General features: G+C 55.9%; 1 protein-coding gene across 9 annotated transcripts in view; it reads right to left on the bottom strand.

The window, feature by feature from the left end:
- LDB3 (LIM domain binding 3) overlaps window positions 1-22254 on the bottom strand; it is a 64159-nt gene that overhangs the window by 36041 nt on the left and 5864 nt on the right. For 4 of the 9 annotated variants that reach the window (XM_019813416.3, XM_019813415.3, XM_019813419.3 and 1 more), the window contains exons 3-7: window positions 16527-16678; window positions 15930-16005; window positions 14133-14500; window positions 3579-3748; window positions 3047-3083 (exon numbers count right to left, since the gene is read on the bottom strand). In XM_019813416.3, coding sequence (XP_019668975.1) covers window positions 3047-3083; window positions 3579-3748; window positions 14133-14500; window positions 15930-16005; window positions 16527-16678 — 803 coding nt within the window. Of the gene's footprint in view, window positions 1-3046; window positions 3084-3578; window positions 3749-6488; window positions 6504-8791; window positions 8996-10067; window positions 10091-14132; window positions 14501-15929; window positions 16006-16526; window positions 16679-22254 lie in introns of all 9 variants that reach the window. The other 5 variants (XM_019813418.3, XM_011287280.4, XM_006937946.4 and 2 more) reach the window with 2 other exon arrangements.

The raw sequence follows: 22254 nt of genomic DNA, 5'->3' as shown, positions 1-22254 counted from the left end.
GGTCTTTCCTGAGAGGGGAGCCAAGTCCACAGCAGGTGCCTGGGCTATTTAGGGACCTGGCCTGCCTCACCTGTAAGGATAGGGTCCTTGGAGATTAGGCTCTGCCTTGGGCTGGCCAGCACGTGGGCACTGGAACCTCAGAGAGAAGCTACCTGCTACCAGGTACTGGAGACACCCTGAGTGTCAGGAGCCAGGACCCCAAGAAGAGGGCAGGGCTCTGAGCTGCTCTGGGACTCTACAGGGTTCAGGGTTGGGGGCGGGGAGGCCTGGGAGGTGGAGCAGAGACAGGTGAGGGGAGAGTTTGCAGGGTCCTCGGCCACACAGACTGCCACCTGCCCCCGAGGCCACCAGGGCCGCTGCCTGGTACAGAACACCTGACACCATGGCATCCCCGCCTATCTCCCCACCACACGGCGACAGGAAGAAGAAAGCACCTTTGCACACGTACAAGCCTGTAGAGGCTATCTGTCACCTTGGACAGGTTGCCAGGCCCCAGGGTTGGCAAACTCAGGTTCTGTGGGAGTCAGCTACATGGCAGCGGTGTGCAGTGAAGCCCACTCTGGGGAGGCAGCCTTCCTAAGAGACCCTAAGATTCCTTCCTGTCAGTGCTGCTAAATTGGGAGAAAGAGGAGGCCAGCTGCCCTCAGCCAACAAGATGGGTCAGCAGGGTCTCGGAGTGCAGCTTCCGACTTGGCAGTGGGGAAGGCTGGGATTGGGGCTTAGCCCCCTGGGGAGCAAGGACCCTGACCAGCTTGGACCCAGGGTGAGAACAAGCATGATCCCTTCTTCTCAGTGGGCCACTTGGGCAGCCCGGGGCCCTTGCTGTGACCAGTGGCCACAGTCACTACTTCAGACTTTAATCACAAGCAGAATTGAACCACTGTGCCCACTACAAGCCTCACTCTCAGGTCCTCAGGCTCCTTGGAATTCAAATGAAAATGTCCACCCCCTCCTACGGCCGTGGGGGGAATGGGCTTTTGGGGGAAGGCTTTGAGGACAACTTTCCAGAAATTACAGTCAGGAAAAGGGAGAGGAGCAGAAGGCTTATGCCTTTCCAGTCCTGGGTTGTTGGGTGTCCCCAAAGCCTTCACCGCAGGGCCAGAGATCCCAGGGTAGATGGCTGACAGCGATTCAGCCTGTGGGAGGAGGGGGAGCTGCTTTGAGCTGGGGGGTAGAATTGGGGGGGTAGAATTGAGGGAGAAAGCAGGATGGAGCCTCTTGTTGGGCCCTCTTTCCAGATCCCTACAGAAACACCTGCAATAGCTGAGGGAGAGGCTCTAAAACCTGCAGCAGAGTTCTCAAGACCCCTGTGCCTGTGCCTTCTGCTGGAGGCTGAGCCATGCTCCTGTGGGGTTAGGCCGTGGGGGGAAAGACGAGCCTGCCCTCATATCCACAGGACTGGGCAGAACAGTACCGAGGAGATGCTTCTAAAAGGAGGGAATGGCCCATGAGGACTGGAGACTGCCTTTAATACTGTCTTTTGTGTTCTCACTCAATAACTTTGCAGAGCCTGAAAATACTCCAGGGGAAACACAAAAGACAGAAGTTCCACCTTCTAAATGGTGTCTGGTTAATGAGGTGTGAGCTCAGAGTGGTTGGTCACCAGAAGTGCTCCAGAAGGAGATGGTCAGGGCCTGAAAGGCAGGGCTCTGTCTCATGGGAAGGAGAGAAAACACCCTGCTGGCTTCCTGATGGAAGGAACTTAGGGATGCTTAAGCTGTTTGCTGGGGGTGAGGGGTGGGGGGCTGTCAGACTCCTCTATCAGTGAGCTGCATTGCTCCCCGGGTATATATGGGTGGCTTCAAGGAGGAAGGTGGAAAAAACAGAAACAGCACGCGGGAGCCACAGAGCACAGGAGCAGGACCGCTGAGGGCTCAGTCACACTTAAAATAGCTAGATACTAACTTTTGAGCTAAATCACACATCATCTCAGTTCAGGCTCTGTGTAGACACGTTGCAGGCATTGGAGGGTTAAGAACCGTTACTGGAACTGCATGCCATCGTTAGCAGGCCTGGGGGACCACACTTTAGGCTGGGGTGCCCCAGCCAAAAAGTGGAAGCAGCTTAGATTGGCAAAAGTATAGGTTCAAAAATGAAATCTACATCAACTCTGAGCTGACCCCAGAGCTCCACTCTCCACACGATCCTGTGATCACTACATGCTGATTAGCAAGTATAGAAAGCTTGGCCCCAGGTAAAAGAGCACCTCTGAGCCCCAGTCCTGTGCGGAGAGGCCGCCCAAGGACGTGCTGGCCCAAAGCAGACTCTCCCAAGAAGAGCATGCACAACATTTGCCGCCGGAAGTGGAAACACAATCCTCAGGGGCTCCATGCCTCACCATGGAAGGCCCCAGCAGGTTCCAGTGGGTTCCAGGGCAGCGTGCCCCCCTCATGCCCAGGCTCATGAGCACCTGGCAGGATGCAGGTGGTAGGTTAGCAGTTGTGGTCCCAGGCCTGCCACTGGTGGGAGACCAGACCCTGAGACACTTCGCCTTGCAGAAGCCTCTTCTCACGCCCAGGCTTGTCCTTCCTAGCAGAGCTATTGTGCTTTGAGCGATTTATGGAACTACTACATTAGCATAGGTCTGGACAGGTGGATCCCGAGGTCAGATGCCCATGCCCAGCACAGCCCTCCCCGTGCCTGCTTTCCAGTGCCTAGCCTCCCGACTCACAGGGGACAGACCCTGAGATGAGTGGGGCAGGCAAGGCTGCCGGCCCGGTGCCCTCACAGGGAGAGATGCCCTCATTCTCAACAGCCCAGCAAAGGCCAAAGCAGCCCTGCCTCTGCCCAGGGACAGAGCCAGGAGAGCCCAGAATCCTTACTCCTGCAGCCTGGGCCCAGGGGTTAGAGACAGCTCCAGGCACCTACCTCAGTGACCTGGGACGAAGGCCCCAAGCCAGCATCTGCTGGGGCCCTTTAGGGGCCAGGAGCTTCCAAATACATGAACTTGAGAGGTTCCTTCCATGATTCATGTGACCTAGGGGCTGCCTGGGGAGGGATTGGGTTAGGAGGGACAAGGCCACTGAGCCTGAGTCCAGGCGCTTACCTTGACCTTCGCAAAGCTTCTTCGTCAGGATCTTGCACTGTGGGTAGAAAATTGCTGATCAGGAGGACTCATAGGAAATATAGGAAGAAAACCTTCCAGAGCTATGGACGTTGAGTCCCCTCCAATAACGGAACAATTTACTGCCCCTAACCTGAAAATGGTGGCAGGGAAATGCTGTGTGCTGGGCAGAGGGCAGGGAGAGAAGGGGGACACAGAGGAAAGGGTACAGTTGGGAGGGAGACCTCTGAGGTCCTCTTATCCCAGCTCTGGGCCATCATTTTGCCCACAAGCCACCTGGCACACGTATGGCCTAATGTTGGAGTCAGGGAGCTGGGCAGAAGGCTGGTGTCACTCAGTAACCTGCCCCGAGGGGCCCAGAGGGGCTCAGCACATCGCTAGCTCTCTGTGGAAAGCAGCTCATCTTCAAGGGTCAGGGGGCTTGACTCCCTGGCTTCTGTGGGCCTTAGGACTGTGGGACAGGGCCCTCAGGGCCCCTCAGCATCTCTCGTGCTCCAACCCCGGCCTCACTTACTGTATTCCGTCCCTGTCATCTGGGCCAGGATGCGGAAGGAGCGAGACTGCAGGTTGGAGGAGCGGCGGGCCCACTCATCAGCCTCATCTTCTGGCTTGTTCTGGTTCTTAATCACCGCCTGGTACACGGGAGAGGCGCTGTCCACCGTAAGGTCTTTAATAGGAAGGCTCCTGCAAGGCAGAAAGAGGCCGTGAGTGAGGGCTAGGCTGGAACCCTGCTCCTGTCCTCCCACTAACCCCATGGCTCATCTGCTCGCACCCCCACACCCGGCACACCGGTTGGTGGCCCCTACTTGCCTCAACCTCCCTCCCCCATGCCCTTTACCCACTGCCATCTGAAAGCCTGAGACAAGGGCTTGGCCTGGGTCCTCAGTGCTCAGGGTGGCCAAAGCGAGACGGTGATTCCTCTGAGATCCCTCTTGGCAAACCTCTGCCCCACCCCAGGCTAACCCTAGGCACAGGCCTGAAGACCCATCCACATCCCAGGCCCCACCCCCTTGGGATCTCCTTTAAGGAAATAGGAGGCAGAATAGGTCTTTTGAAATAATTTCAACCTCCCTGAACAGCTCCTGAGTTTGGGGCAGGGTGACAACAGACCATTCGGGGGACTCAGGTTTCTTCAGGGTCAGTTCCTTGTCCTCCTCATACCTTTGGACCCCAACAGCGAGCCCCCAATGCCAAGCCTGCCCTAAAAGTGGACTGGGGGCTTCTGCTCAGCAAAAATGGGCAGGCTTGGTGGAGAGGTGGTGTGAGAAACAAGGCAACCAGGCTTGTGTGGTCTGGAACTGCCCGCAGACGGGGGAGGCAGGGTGGTTCTGGCCTGGGGTCCTGGGGGAAGATCTAAAGGAAGGATCATTCTTCCTCTGCTCCAGGGCAGTGCAGCCTTTGGAGGGGAACCTGGTGACCTTCCTTCAGACTCCCAGTGTCTTGCACACAGCAGGTGTTCAAAACTTACTTAAATGAATGAATCCTACAGCAGAGCCACAAGGGACCACAGAATCTCGTGGGTCCAGTGCCTCCTAGCCTTAACCAGACTGCAAGGCAGGTTGTGGCGTACCCACTCACCCTGGCCGGCAAGAGCTGGAGGGTTCTGGACCCTCCAACCTACCCTCCCAGGGAGGGTCCAACCTACCCTCCCAGGAATCAGGGTGGACTTGGGATGAGTTCTCAGCCAGCACAGCCTGGCTCTCTACCCTATGGACCAGTGGCCCAGCACTCTCCTCTTACAGATGCTGAAACTGAGGTCCAGAGCGGCTGACCGGCTAGCTCCAGGTGTAGGGGCCTTGCTGAGTCAGAACTCAAGCTTCCTGGCTCCCCATCCACTGTCCTTTCCATCAAACTGCAGTGATGTGGGCTCAGAAAGGCCACTTCTGCCCACTGGGGCCTTGTGCACCCCAGATGCTCCATGCCTGGAAACATGGCCCAGCTCAGACACTTACTCTGTCCACTGCTTCTGCCTGCCTTCCAGAGGGCCAGCTGGCTAGGAGAGGGACCTCTCCAGTGCCCATGTCTTGTAGCCTCTCTGCAAGGAGCTAAATGCAAGCATTGGCCTGCTTTCCTAGGCTTGGTCCCCAGTGTCTGGCTCAGAGAATGCTCTGAGAACAGAGAGGAGGAAGGTGATGAAAGGTGGCCAAGACTGGGGCAGAGCCCCCACCCCAACTGCCCTGAAGGCTCTGCCTTGCCCTGGAGAGCTACAGGTACTGGCAGCCTGGGATCAGATGGCGAAGACCAGCGGATCCCTCTGGGGTCCAGCAGGGAGGATCCTGGAGCTGCCCACAGAGCAGAGAAGAGAGTGGGGTCTCACTGGGAGAAGCCATTTCTGGCATAAGGAGGAGTCCCAAGGGCTCCCAAAGCAGAGGCAGGATCCGCTACCTCTGGGTGAGAGGTGCAGTAGGAACGCACAACCAGGACTCCTTGGTCTGCCGGAAGGGAAGGAGGAAGTGTGGATTGTGCTATGGGAGAGAGAAAGTATAGACCCAAGCCCAGGTCCTGCCCTTGAGCCTCGCTACACAGCTTTGTGGTCCAGAAAGCAGACGGAAGGTGTTTGCTGCCATTTCTCCAGAACATGCCCTGGAGGCGCTCCCCTGTTCCTTCCACAGCTCCAAGGGCTCGAGAAAGCTCCCAGTAGCTTTCTCGAGCTCTGGGACTCACATTATTGGCACCATTTCCCACAATGCTGTGCAAAGACCAGGGACTTGTGTTGCTGCCACGACAGATACTGGGGGTCAGATGAAGGAATTCCCATTCCTTTTGAGACTCCGGGCTTCAGGGAGAATATGTATAGGCCCTATAGTCCTGGGACCCTGGATCTGGGGTTACTCTGGAGCCACTCCCAGTATGGTCTTCTTGCCACCAAAAACATTCCGCGGTCACCACAACATTCAGGTCACCTCTGGACACTTAATTCCACTGCACGCTGCTCCCCGAAACTGACTCATCTTTCACCTCCCACAGATGGTACTGGCAGGTGCTGGCTCCTCCAGATCCACCTCCCGTGAGGGTCCTAGGAAATGGCTTCCAAGGGCCCCCTCATTGCCCTCTTCCCTGAATAATGGTCCAGTGTGCATTCAGACATTCAGGTCTATGCTGTCCCAGTGCAGAGAGGAAAGGCTACCGGGAGCCCCCGCAAAGCACAGCACAGAGATACGCTTCCAGCCTTGGGTGCAAGGGAGGCGGGGTGATGTCATCACTCTGATTTCTGTGTCCACAGTGACATTAGTTGAGGCCAAGCCCCAAAGCACTTGCCTGCATAGGCTGCTGAGCATGTCGTTTGGCTGTGAGGTGGGTGTGAGGAAGAACATGGACAGAACCACTGTCCTCAGGCATATCCCACCAAACCCACACACCATCCCTCAACCAGACAGACGACGATGATGACGACGACGGAACAGACACTGTGGGGTCTACTTACGCCAGCGGCGATGCCCTGCCAAGCAGAAGAAAGCCCAGCAGTGAGTGTGTGTCCATCAGGGGATGGCAGAGGGGCGGCGCACACGCAAGGGAGCAGGGTTAGGGTCAGAAATGAGTTACGGGAGTGGGGCGGATAAAGGAGGAAGAGAAAGAGACAAAAAGAAAACTGTCAGTGAGGAAGGAATCGTGGGCATTAACAGCAGAAACGGAGCACCTTATGGCACAGAGGGCTAGCTCTTACCCACCGGTACCATGGTAGCATCAGCCCGGCAGGACCAAGTTAGAAGGAAGGGGAAAGCATGTTGCTTCCCAGGCACACAAGGGAAGGGAAAGGGAGGGGGGGGAGGGGAGAGGAGGAAGGTAGGGGAGGTACTCTGAGAAGCCTGGATTAGATCAATGGTGCATCATGTTAAAATAAATCATGGGTGCCCTAGTGGTAAAACCAAATGAGAGCAGTCTTTTTCCCAAGGTGCAGAAAATATACTTAGCGAAGAGCAGTTCTTCCATTATTTTCCACTGAACTTCCCTTTGGTGACGTTTGCGACGTTACCGCTTTTAAGAGCACAGCAAGGACACACATGGCAAACAAATGTTAACAGGAAATCCCTGTTAACTTTTTGGCTTAGTCGAGCAGCCTTGTTTTCCTGGGTACATATGAGCTAATGGTTGTGTTTTTAAAACTTGCGTGGTCATAGTTTCTGCTTTGAATGGTGGGATTAAATAAATCAGCACTGTCCAGAGTTGTGCAAAAGAGCGATAGCTCTGAGCCTGGCTGGTTTCAGACTCATGGCTCCAGGGCAAGGAACCTCTGCTCCCTGGTGGTGGCCCAAAGGAAGCACTGTGTCCCTAAGAAGAGAGGAGGGGAAGTCCACACAACACTCCATCCCTTTGGCCCCTGGAGCCTGCCTTTATAATGTGTACGTACGTCATGGCAGCAAGGGCTGGATTCTGCCAAGGTCAAACACTATAGGAGTTATCTGGGACTTTTAAACCACTTTACCCCTCTGACAACATCTGTTTTTCCTAGCTTCAGAAAAAAAGTACAACCATCGTTTTAAGATTTCTTGCCTTGAGGTCTGTGAGTTCGAGCCCCACGTCGGGCCCTGTGCTGACAGCTCAGAGCCTGGAGCCTGCTTCAGATTCTGTGTCTCCCTCTCTCTCTCTGCCCCTCTCCTGCTCATACTCTGTCTCTCTCACTCTCAAAAATAAATAAATGTTTATTTTTTTTAATTAAAAATTTTAATTAAAAAAAAAGATTAAAAATTTTTAATTAAAAAAAGAAAAGATTTCTTGCCTTGAGTTGGTTGAGATCCTGACTTGGGGATAAGATGTTGCCCAAAGAGATAATCAGTCAATTCTGAAAGTCAACAGCAATGATATTCTCAAATAGAAAACAGTGTGCATGTGTGAGAGAGAGAGAGAGAGAGAGAGAGACAGACAGACAGACAGGGAGCAGATAGAGAGAAAGAAACAGAGACAGAGAAGAAGGCAGAGATAAAGAGATAGAGAGAGACACACACACAGAAAAAGACAGATACAGGGAGAGAGAGACACTAAAAGAGACAGAGAAAGAAAGAGACTTTCTTATTAATGTTTGCACTATTAGCAGTTTTTTCCACAAATGATTTTCAGCCAACTCTTTCCCTATTCAACACTCAAGTTCCTCAACCATTGCTAACAGGCAAATTCCAGGAAACAAGGATGTCCTAAATCCCATTGCCCTGAGACTGGGCTTCCCTGGAACAAACAGGAGGGCCTGGGTGCTTCCCAGGCTCTGCAGTGGGGCTGACTGCCAACAGCACCTTGGATGGTTGGTCCAGAGGCCCCTTCCCAAACAAGAAACCTGGTCACATATTTGCATTGCTCTCATCATTGGAAGAATGCAGCAACTTCCCCCAAAGAATGGCTTAGTTTGTGAGAAGACTGGTTTATCCAGAATGTGGCCCAGGATTCCAGAAGTCTCTTTCTAAACTGACCCCCTTGTGGAGCCTGGGAAAATGCAGAGGCTTTGAAAAGCACTCGGAGCAACCACCATATTCTTCAATCCTCCACCCTTCTAAAGCTGACTGTGAGACTGATTCTGAAGAGAGAACACCGTGTTCTGGAAGGGCCCTGGCAAAGGCTGGCTCCCTTCGAACAGCTGTGCCCTGAGAGGCCCAAGGCGAGGGAGGAAAGCTGGTCCCGATGCCTAAAGTCTCTGATGGCGCCCGGCAGCCTGGTACCTTGGCCTCCACTAGTGAGGAGGCCCAGCCAGTGGTGTAGGCGGTGAACGATGAGCAACTGTGGAGGAGGGGAGGCGCTTACCCACTGAAGTCACTGCCCTGGGCCTGGGCCTGTCCAGCAATGGCGTCCATGATGGCATCCTGGGAGTACATGCTGATGGGTGTGTTGTACTGCGCATGGATGATGGTGGCCTTGCCGCCCAGCCCCTTCACCTCGATGGGCTTGTGGGTGGACAGGGCAGAGTCCTTCAAGGCACTGGGGTTGAACCGTTCCTGGTAGTCGGCGCTGGGGGAGGGCAGCAGGGGGAGCAGAGGAAGAAGAGGAAGGGAAGTAGAAGGAGAAAAGGGCAACAGGTGGTGTTACACAGGAGGTCAAGGTGAGGGCTGGTGGTGGAGAGACCTCCCAAGGCCTGATCCCAGGTAAGTTACCCAAGCCCCCTGAACTGCAGACGGCTGGGTCTGGTAGGGAAAATCCTCAGGACCCTCCCCAAAGCCCTTTGCAGAAGGTTTTCCTTGCCCATTTTGGCTTTCCCAGTTCCTGGGAGTTCTCAGCTCAGCCTGAGCCATTTCTCGGGGTCAGCAGGGGGCGCCAGGCATTGAAAGCTCTCTCACCACAACAGCAAGGAAGCAGAGACAAAAGGGGTTGGGGGTAGGCGACAGGAGCTGGGCCACGCGTGAAAGACAGCGGCAGCCCAAGCAGGGTCCAGAATGCCCCAAAGGTGAAAAGCAGCCCCACTGGGCACCCATGGGGATTCTGAGTAAGGTTCCTCCACGAAGGGGCTCGTCCTGCTGGCTACCCTCTCGGTTGCCCAGGGCTCTGCTCCTCCAGATGCTTCAGTGCAAGTGCTTCTTCCTTGGAACAGGACTCAGGCTGTTCAGTCCCCCTCTAGTCCAACTAGCTGTGTGGCCGCCAGTCTCTGCCAATCGAGGCTTTTCCCTCCAACAGATGAATGCATTCCTGGGGCAAAGAAGGTCAGGCGCAGCCCTTCTGCGAGTCCCGTCAGGACAGAACTGTCTTCAGGTTCACGTGGAACCCAGCATCAGCTCGGCACACGCTCCACCCCCCGCACCCCGCCCCCCTGAGCCGGCCTGCTGGTCTTAAGCAGCTGCAGCAGGAAATGGGGAACGGAAAGGGCACATCAGACAGAGCCCTAGCACCCCTCCCCGAGGCCTCCACTCCACACTTGCAGCTCCACACACATGCAGGCTCGCTCAGGGACGCGAATGCACCCCCACTCACACATGCACACGCATGTACCCATGCTGACACAGGCGCACGCTGTCCAGGCTAACTGACACGCGGACGCATGCGAGGACAGGCACAGAAGCGCACGCGCATGCTTTCCTTTGATACTAACTTGGCTGGAGAGTTGGCTACCACCTGGGGAGGAGAAAAAGAGCAAAGAAGACAGGGCTATCAGCATGAGGTCCCGCCAGGGGCTCTGAGCGCAGGGACCATCCTCAGACCAGCCGTCGTGGGGGCCGCGCCAGCCCTGACTGGCATTGGGTGAGGAGAGTGCCAAGGAGAGGTGGCAGAGCTCAGAGTCAGGGTCATGGCCTGTGAGTCTGGGTCAGAGGTGCTGATGGCAGTGTTTCCCCCTCAGTAGGTTCACAACACCTGAAGCTCCGCCAGGGATAAGAGTTTTCTAGTCCATCTTCGTGAATGCTTGCGTACCATGTATGTGACTCCGCCACATACAGCCCGGCTGGAGAGCCCAAGAGAGGAAGATGGAGAGGGAGACAGGACCAGCTGTGACTGCTCCAGGCAGAGTCAAGGCCGGACATGGCTCCCAGCCAGACAGCAGCTCTGGACTTGCCCTTGATTAATGGGGACCAGCTCTGGGAGTTCTGTTCCCTGAGCAGGACTGGCAGTACGGCGGGGTTATCCACATCCCCCCTGCCCCAGGATGTACTCTCCCTCCCAGAGGAGGGGCAGGCAGTCCTGGTCCCTAAAGGCCCTGTGCAAGGTCACTGAGGCAGGATAGAGGAACGCGAAGGCTCAGGAGAAGTACGGGTCCAAGGCTAATTGCAGGTAGGGCCCCAGCCAAGGCAGCTTGGACACAAGATGAACCCCACCCTCACTTTTGTCTAGAGCGAGCCTCCTGGAGCATCATCTCCTTGGGGCAGGCATTGCCTGCATTAGGTTTCCTTAAATGCAAATTCCTTGCAGGGCCGACCCTGACAGCACCAATGGCCCCGCCAGAAGAGAGGAAAGAGTGCAGAGAGGGGTGTACCTGCCCCCAAACACTGCCGCCATCCCAGATCTGACCACTCCGGGCTCTGGCTGCCAGAACCTGGGCCCCAACTTGCCTGACCCCGGTCATTCCTTGGCCACCACTGAGGGGAACCAGGCCAAAGCCAGAGGGCCTCTAGCCCCAGGCCCTACACTGTCTCAGAACTGATAAAATTCCCTCTGTCCTCTGGCTTCAAACAGCGGCGAGAGGAGCTATATTAGGAAAGGTCTTCTATCCCTTCTCCATTTCTGGCCAGTGCCGACAGCTGCAGGGTCAGCTCTTGCCCTGGCCAGCCCAGTGCCCCCTACAGAGGGCAGTGTTGGCCTGGAGGCACAGGGTGGGGGCGGGGGGGGGGGCAGCACGTGTCAATTAGTCTGGGTGTGCTGCCTCTGCCCTTCCCTGTCCCGGCAACTGGTAGCCGGCACCTTCTTTGGCAGTGACTCCCGCCCCCTGCTTCGCTTCCTCCTGAAGATTTGGGGGCTGAGAGGCCTGCAGCAGACAGCTCAGAGAGGAGCCAGCACCCAGGTCTTGAGGAGAATAAATCAAAGATGTAAGACCTGCCCAGGGGCCCTTGCATTTAGCGACTTGACTTGCGGGATACTGCCCTTCAGGGCCAGCTCACAGAGGATGAGAAGGCGGGCGGGGTGGGTGGGGTGGGTGGGGTGGTGCTGCAGGGATGCTCCAGCCCAGCCTTTGTTCTCTCCACTCCTCCCAAGAGGATTCAAGCTACCAAGAAATCACATCACAAGCTGCCCAGAGAGGAGGGGAAGGAGCTTCCTTTTGGAGCCAGGCAGGACAGAGTTCAAATCCTGACCCTGCATCTTCTTAGCACTGTGACTCTGCACTGTTCCCCACCCGCCTCAGCCTCAGTGTCCTCATTCACAAAATCGAGATGGTGGTGCCCACCGTATGGGCGAGCTGTGCGGATTAAACAGAATCCTGAGTGTAAAGCCCTCAGCATGGGTTTGGGGTACAACGGATGGATGTGAGGATTAGCATTTGCCAACCCTGTCACTTTCGAGCACTCAGACACTCAGCAAGGTGGTGGCCTCAGCCCATCAGAGGCTGGCTTGGCTAGCCCAGGTCAGAGGCTCCACCCTTCCAGCCAGCACTGCCCAGAGACCACGGCATCAGCCTCTACTGTGGATGAAACGCTGCACTCCTTCCCCTAGTCTGTCTACCTTGGAGAAACTGTTGACCTGCTGTTCAAGTAACAATTTAACCCTTGTCAGGTTCTGCACCAACAGGAAAGCACCACTGGAGCCATGGGAAGCAGGGGTGGGACTGGCCTTTGACTTTCCTGGGCAGGTAGTTAGGTCCCTACCACCAGGAGTCATGCTGACCTGGGTACCAGCCCCATCTGCCACTCATGAGCTGTGTGTGACCTTGAGCAGATTACCCACTCTGGCCTTCTATTTTCCAGCTATAAAATGGGGAAGGGTGCCTGGGTGGCTCAGTCGGTTAAGCGTCTGACTTTGGCTCAGGTCATGACCTCACGGTTCGTGAGTCTGAGCCCCGCGTAGGGCTCTGTGCTGACAGCTCAGAGCCTGGAGCCCGTTTCAGATTCTGTGTCTCACTCTCTCTCTCTGCCCCTCCCTTGCTCATGCTCTGTTTCTGTCTCAAAAATAAATAAAACATTAAAAAAAATTTAAATGGGGAAAGTGATACCCAACTCTGAATTTGCTGAGAGAATGTGTTACATAAAGCACAAGACTGCCTTAGGGCTCCAAGTCCAGACTGAGGGCTCAGTAAGGGGAGACATTACGGTCACTGACAGTGGGCTTCATGGAGGTCTCAATCTGTCAGAGGCTGACTACCCTGCCAGGAGCCAATCCTAGAGAGGACCAGAGAAAGCTACCAGAAGGACGCCATTTCTACTCTGCCATTCCTTGAGTTTTCTGGCAGAAGCCCCTTGCTGGAAAAAGCTCAGGGGTTTATGGCTTTGCCAGTTTGGTCCAAAGAAGCCTGGATCCAGGTGCCCGGCCTGTGAAACATCCAAGGCCAGCTTCACTCAGGATCCCAGGAAGAGCTGAAGGGTATGGGGAAACTGGGAATTGGAGGGGAGCAGTGAACTGGTGGGGCACAGGTACCTTCTGTAGCAAGAGCAGTGGGAGGGCATGGGCGTGGGTCAGACTGACTCGGGTTCTAATTCTGACTCACGAGGGCAACAGCTGCGTGACTTCAGGTAGCACACGGCAAGTGTTCCAGAACAGAGCTCAGTGCTGCGCATGTGGGGTCTCTTTCCATCCTCCCAGTAACCCTTTGACATGGACAGGCTCATGTCCCTGTACAGAGGAGGAGCCCTGAACCCCTAAGCACTCGGCCCTATCGCCTTGCCTCAGCCTGCTCTGCCTCTAGAGCAGGAGAAGACAATTATACCGAACGCACGGGCAAAGTTAGCATGAGATATAACAAGCATGAAGGGCTTAGAAGCTAGGAAGTGCTCAGCTTGGGGGCTCCCTCCCCGCAGCCTCTCCGTGATGCCCACCCCGACTGTAGGTTCTTTTAGCTCCTACACTTGCAGAGTCCATCGGCTAGAGCTCAGGGGATGGAGATTAGGCTACTATTCTCCTGCACAGCCCCTTTCTCCTCCCGGTCCTGCTTCCTTGCCTTGTTCTATCGAGGGTCAGTCCTACAAGCCCGACACTCATTCCATCACTGAATCTTCTGCACCCAGCTCAAGTGCTCCCTTCTCCAGGCAGCCTGCCCAGACCACTCCCAGCCTTAAGAAACTTGCCTTCCCACCTCTCTAGTTCTTCCCTGCTCCTGCCTCAGGGCTCCTAGAGGCCACCAGCCTGAGGCTTGCTCCAGAGTTCCTAGAGGGAGCGGGCTTCATCCCATCCTGGGAAACGGGCTGGTGTGAACGTTTTGAGAGTCAGTGTCTCACATTCGGGCTTTGCTCAGCCACTTAGAAGCTGGACAGCTGGACTTCGACTTAACCTTCTCTGAGCTTCAGTTCCCCCCTCTGCAGGAGCCAACACGTCACTCCAGGCTGTGTAAAGCAATGACACATCCAGCTCATGGCAAATATACCAACAGCATCATTACTTGTATCACTCTCAGCTTGTGTCGCCTTATGAGCCGATTGAGGCCAGCTCCTCGCTCTGACCGCCCGGCCAGGCCTCTGTGAGCACTGAGGACCCCGGTGGCCCCAGACCACCAGCAGAGAGCTGCGCACCCGTTACCTACCCTCCTGGGAGTCCAGCACCTGAGGCCTTCCCTCGGAGGCTCATCTGATACATCTGAGCCATCTCCCTCAGGGTCTCTGCCGAGTACAGGCCAATGGGGTTGTTATACTGCCTTGGCTGGCTCGAGCCCTGTGGGACTTTTGGGCTGAGTGAGTCCAGGGCTCCCTCCAGGCTGGCCTTGGCCCGTGGGCTGCCCCATGGAGGGCCGGGGTCAGAGGCCTCTGTGTGTGAGGAGAAGACGGAGGTCTGGGAGAAGGAGGAGCTAAAGGTCTGCCTGAGCTCCGGGGTGCCCGGGGTGCCCGGGCTGGCCCTCGCCTCAGGGTTGGGGCTGAGCGCCGCCAGGCTGCCGTTCGTGTCTCGAGCAGGGTCCTGGCACAGGGCAGCGCCATGCAGGGGAGAGAGAAGAGAGCAGTTAGAGGCCACACGTGTCCCAGTGCGTCTGCATGGACCTGAAACAGAGGTGTTAGTGCGAGCGCCCAGCAGCCTACCACCCCGCAGCCTGCAGCCCGCTGCACAGAGCTCAAGAGGGGCCGCCCAGATTCCTGAAAGGGAAGCGTTTGGCCGAGGGGAGGGCGGCGAGGGAGGGAGGGAGGCATACAGTCCCTGGCCCTGAGGCTAACACCCACTTGGACAAAGCGCAAGCCACACACAGAAGGCCAGGCCAAGCCAGCCTGCTTACAGGGCTGGAGGAAAGGGGGGGGTGGGTCTCTGCTGGTTGGGGGCAACTCCCTCCATCCTCTCTCTGCTCCCTATTCCCCTGAGTGGAAGAACCTGGTGGTGCTTCCTGGCCTCCTGGTGGCAGTGGGCACAGCCTGGCCTGCTCCATTGACCCCATGTTGAGATGCCCCCACATGGCCAGTGAGAGGGCCCCCAGGGCTGGCGGTGGACAGGCAGGGTGGAGGTGCAGGAGGGTATCCGGGGGCTGACATTTGGTTCCCACAGGCCACCTCTGCCACTTTTCCCAAGCAGCCCTCTGCTCACTTCCCCAATCTGTCACCCACCCCAGACTCTGGGTTAGCCTCTTCCTGTCCCCTGCCCCAACCCTGCCTATCACCCACTCTGCCCCACTGGACAGACAGGGGTCAGTCTGAGGTCATTCAGGGATGGGTGGGGAGTGGGTCCCTGCAGGACGGGTGAGGCGGGCCTCTCGTGCTCTGGGCCAAGTCGCTTGGGCCCAAGGGGTTTATCTGCTTACAGGGAGCTGGGAAGGGGTGGCAGGCATGGTGGTGAGGTGTGCCCACCTCGTACCCGCTGTTTGGCTACCACTAGCACTTCTGAGTGGGCTAATGGGGCATGTAGTCAGGAGGGCAAGTGGAAACCAGAAACAGAGATCCTATGTCAGAGGAGAAGCTCTGAGGGGCAGCAGGTCCCTTCAAGCCTGGGGTGGCTGACTCAGACTGGGGCCTCTAGCATCATGCCCCAGTCATCCCCCCTCCCAGCACCCTCAGGAAAATGAGGGTCTGAGCCTCCCGGACACTTGTCCCCACCTAGTTGGAAGGATGATCCCTCTCCTGCGAACACCACTTCCTAAGCTGGTTTCCCACCGGCCCAGCCACGAGATCCGGGGTGTTGGCTAGCCCCCCCACACTCGGTAGCTTGGTATTTCATGGGGGCTCAGATGCCTCTCCCTGGAGGCCTGCCCCACTTCCCTCAGGGTCAGCCATGGCAGGGGCAGGGGTAGGGCAGGGCTGATCCCACCACCTTGCCCCCGTGGGGCAAGGGTCAGGCAGGCAGATCAGGGGCTCCACCACGGGACCACAGCGGAGAGTGGAGCCTGCCACCGCCAGTCAGCACCTACCTTCTGGTGGGGGATCACCGGCAGAGGGGACTGGACCGGGGGTGCTGTTGTGGAGATGGGGACGGGGCGCTTCGACCTGGAAAAACCAGAAAGGGCACCAAGTGAAGACAATTGCTGCTAGGACCAGAACGAGGAGCTCCTACCAGGGCAGAGTTGGTGACAGGAGAGGTCAGAGAGCCTGAGGACACGCCATGAACCGGGCGACCCCAGAAAGGTACTGGGCCTGACCGGGTTGGAGAAATCATGGCCCTTAAGCACTTTGCACCCATGAGCCTCTGTTAGGTCCTTGGGAGGCCGTCTGGGGTGAAGAGAAGGCAGGGAAGACCTTGACTTTCAGGCCTGACTGCCCAAATGCTGGCAGCAGTGTGACTACCCCCACCGCACCTTCAAACCTCATCTGTGAAGTGAGGCACAGATGTGGCAGGTGTTTGATGGTGACTCGGGCCTGTCCTTCTGGTCCAGAGGCTGTCCTTACTTTCCTGTGCAGTCCTGTAGCACAGGCTGGGCCCATGTGACTGCTGTCAGACAGCCCCTCTCTCGAGCCCCTGATACCCACACCCCAGGCTCCACCCCCTGCTCTGGAGAGCTCCCACCTACTTCTGCAGCGTGAGACTCAGGTTGTAGCTGGCAGACTTGATCTTGTTCTGGGCTTCCAGGTGGGTCATGGTGTCTGTGTTGATGCCGTCAATGGCCACCACGAGGTCACCCTGGCTGAGCTGGGACTGGGCGGCCTTGCTGCCTGGTGTGATCTGAGAGAATTGACAGATGGGGGATGAACATACGAAGGGTGGGCCTGAGGATGGGCCAGTCCTCGGGGAAGAGTCGCCTGGGATCATGCAGTAGAGGCCCGCCATTTCCTCTTTCACTCACTGCGACCAGTACCCACTGCTCACCAAGCCTGATTCCTCTTCCTGGCACACGGCTACCTCATTTCCTAGTGCTCTGTGTCTGAATGCAACCATGATACTAGCTCGGGCTAGGGGAATGTGGGTGGAAGCAACGTATGTCACTTCTAGGCCTGCCCCTAGCAACCATGCTTGCCATCCTGCACTCTCTCTGCTTGTCAATTGATTGGATGCAGAGGACCCAGAAGAGGACAGCTGAGCCACCAACAGAGGGACCTGAATCCTAGAGTCACTGCTGGGAGGAGAGATCGTTAAGAAGTACTGCATCAGATGTTGCATGAGTGAGAAATAAGCTTCTGCTATTCTAAGCCATTGAGATTTGGGGGCTGTTTGTTACACCAGTTAGCCTACTATAACATCTGTATCCTCAAAACCCATGGAGCACTTTGCAGGCTCCAGGAGAGAGGGTATATGTAAGAGCTAAGATTGAGCATCACCACAGAGACTCTGCCAGGCGAGTAGGCAAGACAAATGCACCCTCACAAAAGCATCCCAGGACAAGTGCCTAGTGCTCCCATGGCAGGAAGGCAGAGAGCTGGGAAAGCCATCAGCTCAGCCTGGGGAAGCAAGATCAGTTGGGACATGCGGCAGGGTCCAGTGCTCTGTGGTTGGCTTCACACTTCCAGAAAAGTGGGGGGTGGGGAGTGTAGGTATGGGGCCCACATTCCAAATCCTGCACACTCATGACATCACAGGATGTTAGAGTCTGGGGGACCCTACCCCACATGGCATAATCATACAGAATGCAATAGCTGCGACACACCAAGAATACCCAATCTGATGTCAGGAAGGCCACACTCCCAGTGTGGGACATCCTGTGGGATGTCACGATGGCTCAGACTATACTCCCAAAGACATCGTGCACAAAGCCAAATTCTGCCTGCCTGGCCCTCAGTACTAGCACGCTGAATTTGGTCGTGGTCTCCCCTGCAGTGATGTCACTGGAAATGCAAATTCTGGAGGGCCTAGGTGTATAACTTGATGGCTGGCCCCTAGGGACATTACATGGAATGTGATCAAGCTCCACTTCTAAAGCTGTCTCATAGAATATCATGGAGACTGGCTTTACCCCAACCACCCTCCCCCCATGACACCACATGAAATACCATGCAAGCCCTACCCTCTACTGATAACACAAAGAATGACTTTATGACTTGATCCCCATGACATCATGTGGAGCCCCCCCCCCCAATGACATCATGTGGAATGCCATAAAGATCTCGCCCCCAGTGACATCATAGGAAAGAGGAGCCTCTGGGAGCCACCTCCCACCAAGTTGTAACTAGAGGATATCCCTTGGCTTTTCTTCCACAACATGCCCACCAGCCAGCTTTCTTTCCTGGCTTCTCTGGGCACACCCCAGTTACTTCCGTGTCTATACCCCAGGGACAAGGCTGGCTTCTAATGCTGGCAGAAGCCACTTTCTGGTCCTGGCCTGGGGGACCATCCTAGAAGGAGTCCAGAAAGGACCTAGGGAAAGTCCCACACCCTGGGTGCCAAGTCTGGGTAGGCCTCTGGCCAGGCGCTGGGCTCCCAGAGATGGAGGGAAGCCTCCTACCAGGCCCTTCACAAGGCACTTTTATCCAAACCAGGGCCACCTGCAGTCACCAGTCTCCAGCCCATTCCCAAGTGGGCTCTACAGGGCAGGCCAGGAAGCGTGTGTGCTAACCTAGTGATAGCAGGGAGAGCAGGTGAGCCCCCACTGTGGACCCGCTCTTTCAGCCCCAGGGATTGTACTACTTTCTTAAACACTGACCACCCTATGCCCAGAGTAGCCTCCCCTCACCCCCAAATCTGCCGAGACGAGGCAAGGATAGTAGAGAAACAACCCATAGACTGCCAGGAAGCCACGTTGTCTGGTTTGCAAAGTCCAGCCTGCCTTCCTGGCTCCCACTGGGGTATCTTGGAACCACTTGGGCTTTCTCAAAATACACATCCCATATCCCGAAATTCATGGCTGCAGGGAGCCTCTACTGATGACAGGAATACGTTGTTGCCTTTGATTTGGGTTGAACAAAGGGTAAAAAACAACAGAGCAAAAGAAAACATTTTCTAGGCTAAGAGGGGACTCCTGAGAGCAAGCTGAGTTGCCCAGCTGGGCCCATCTGCAGAAAATCACCTTTATGGACACCTTCGGGCTTCACGTTCAGGTCAATGCTATCCCAGACACTTTTTTTTATAGACATCTGAAGAGTTCTACAGTGAGCACCCACGTAGCCACCACTGAGGTTCTACCTTAGCATTTGTTCAAGTTGCTGTGTCACATGTCAGTCCTCCTGACCATCCATCAGTCCATCTTAGCTGGGAAGCATTTCAGAGAAAATAGCAAGTTACCAGTGTGTCTCCATTCAGGGTGAATTGTGCAATGCCTCTGTTGTCCTAGTGGACTGCCCACAGGGATCCCCCACAGCAGGACACCTCCACACCAGGGCTCCCCTACAGTAGAACACCCCACACCAGAGCTCCCCTACAGCAAGACACGCCCACACCAGGGCTCCCCCAGATGCTTCTCACCATCTACAGAGAAGGGGGCCATTACTCTGCAGCAAGGAGCTCCCAGGTCGGGCCACTACAGACCCCGAGACAGAAGGGCAGGCCTCATGCCTGCAGAGATGATGCCTGCCAGGGAGGACCGGAGCTGTGTCCAGAAGCTCATGGAAGTCGGTGTGAGCAAGGACACCAGAATGACATCCAAGAGCTGCTGGGGCCAGATCGGCCAGGACAAGCCGTAGGACTATCTGGAATGCCCTCCCTTCGGAGTTGCCCTCAGGACATCTGTCACCCTCGGGCGTGGGGTAACACCATATCTTCCTACAGCCATCCTCTTGCCTGGTCCTGCCTGACTCCCCCTCGTCCTCAGGTATAGACTGAGGTGATTCTTGTTCCCTGGGAAATGTTCAGTCTCCCCAGAGCCTGGTCAGTAGCCAAACTTCCTGAGGGGAGCGCCGAGCTGGCTCCTGTCTGCCCTGGCGCCTCTCTTCCTGCACCTGTGTCTGCTCATCAGGGCTCAGCTGGCCTGGCTTTTGGCTGCCCTGAGCAGGGCCCATGACCCCTGGGGCTTATGGGGTGGAGGGTGCTGTAATTCTCTGCTAGGTGGGCGATCTTCTGGCTCTGCCTGGGTCTCCTGAGAGGAGGCAGGGACCCTAAGGAAGTCACCCCTGCTCTGCCCAAGGACCATCAGATCCCCATGCCCTTCTCAGAAGCAGCTTGCCCTGGAAAAGGGTGGGGCCACCCTGGGACCCTCGCCTGGAGCCCAGGGCTCGTGAAGCCTGCAGTCCAGGCACGGTGTGCCCCATGTAGCTCTTGTCTGACTCTCTGCCCCTCTCTCTTCGATCCTTGTCCTACAAAGGACCCAAAGCCACTACATCCTCGGAGGATTTTTTTTTTCTTTGAAGTCTTTCTATCCTCTTTTGAGCATTTGAAAAACTCTTCATAACCACTGTTTCATCCCCATTCCACTTTTTCAGTCATCCCCAATCACCAGCTACCTCTCAAGTAAGGGCCCAGCTGTGGGCCGAGCTCCAGGAGCACCAGCCTGTCTCAAAAGCTCCTTAGAACAGGCTTTAGGTGGTTGGGGGCCAAAATTGCCCCCAGGCTCACCTCACGGGAGCCCTTCCTCTTTGTTGGGCTGTGGTTTAGGGCACCTGACAGGGGACACAGGGCTAGCTGGTGCCAGGGAGCAACTGTGGCCTCTGCAACTGTGGGTGCCTTGAGGAGAGGCAGTAAAGCAGAGAGCACAGACTGGTCTGAGCCAGACCTCAGGGTACGGAGCAGCCTCCACGCCCTCTGTGTAAAGACAGAAATAATGCCTTTCGCCCAGGATTTCTGTGAGGATTACATTTTTAAATAGGTTATTCTGTAGGGGCACCTGGGTGGCTCAGTTGGTTAGGCATCCAACTTCGGCTTAGGTCATGATCTCACAGCTCATGAGTTCGAGCCCCGCGTTGGGCCCTGTGCTGACAGCTCAGAGCCTGGCGCCTGCTTCAGATTCTGTGTCTCCCTCTCTCTCTGCCCCTCCCCCCTGCTCATGTTCTGACTCTGTCTCAAAAATAAATAAACATTAAAAAAAATTAAGCAGGTTATCCTGTAAGGAGGTGCAGAGCTAAGAAAGTTTCAGGGAAGCTCCCAATGGAAGGGGTACAGGGGCTGGCCCCTAACCCCTATCCCCCAAGGGTGCCAGAGGGGTGGAGGCTGGGAAGTTGCCTCCTTGGTCCCCACAGGGAAATAAGATCTGGGGCTGGCAGAGAGTGGCGTGTAAGGGGCCAGCCCCAACTGACCAGTTCTGAGCCAGCCTGCTGTCCCTAGAGGGGCCTGAGCATCAGCTGGAAGAGTGGAAGTTCTGTCCACAGTCCCAGGGAAGCAAGGCGCTGGCCAGGGCTCAGGCACATACATGTAAGGTTTTTATTTCCCTAGCTCCCTGGCAGCAGAGGGGTAGCTGGGCTCTGCAGAAATGCTCAGCCATCACTCTCAGTACTCAAAACCAGACAGGCGCCTGCCTTCTTTCCCTCTAGATACGTACACTTGCCCCCCGACCAGCCCCTGCCAGTGTAGGTGGGGCAGGGGCTGGAGGGGAGGGCAAGGGTATGTAGTAGATGCTGTGTACTGTGCAACTTCCAGCATCTCCTCCCAACCAACCCAGGCTGACCACCCCAGGAGATTTCCCATGGAGCTCGAAGTGCATTTAACATTATGTGATCAAATTACTGTCACGCCATGCTCTGCTCCCTTCCCATCTGGCCTCCCCTGGGGCATCGCTCCATCCTTCATCCTCTAGCTGGAAGCTTCTGTCTCCCCATGACCCCGCTCCCCAACTACACCCTGGCTGATAGACAAGCCAGAGTCTTGTCTATGCTCAAAAAGCCTCTCCTTGCCCAGAGAAGATTTGTAGGGCAGTGAAAATATTTTCTATGATACTACATGGTGGATCCCTGTCATTATACCTTGGTCCAAACCCATAGAATGCACAACACCAAGAGTGAACCCAGATGTAGACTATGGACTCCGGGTGATAATGATGTGCCAATATAGGTTTATCGTGTGTAACAAATGTGTCACACAGATGGGGGATATTGATAACAGGGGGAGGCTATGCATGTGTGGGGCTGGGGGTATGTGGGAAAACGCTGTACCTTCCACTCAATTTTGCTGTGAACCTAAAACTACTCTTAAAAAAGTAAGTCTTGGGGCACCTGGGTGGCTCAGTCAGTTAAGCGTCTGACTTCACCTCAGGTCACAATCTCATGGTTTGTGAGTTCGAGCCCCGCATCAGGCTCTGTGTTGACAGCGCAGAGCCTGGAGCCTGGAGACTGCTTCGGATTCTGTGTCTCCCTCACTCTCTGCCCCTACCCCGCTGGTACTCTGTCTCTCTCTCTCTCAAAAATAATAAATAAACATTAAAAAAATTAATTCTTTTGGGGCAC

This window comes from Felis catus, chromosome D2 (assembly GCF_018350175.1).
Source record: "Felis catus isolate Fca126 chromosome D2, F.catus_Fca126_mat1.0, whole genome shotgun sequence".
In the NCBI taxonomy this organism is placed as follows: domain Eukaryota; kingdom Metazoa; phylum Chordata; class Mammalia; order Carnivora; family Felidae; genus Felis; species Felis catus.
This window is presented reverse-complemented; position numbering and strand designations above follow the sequence as displayed.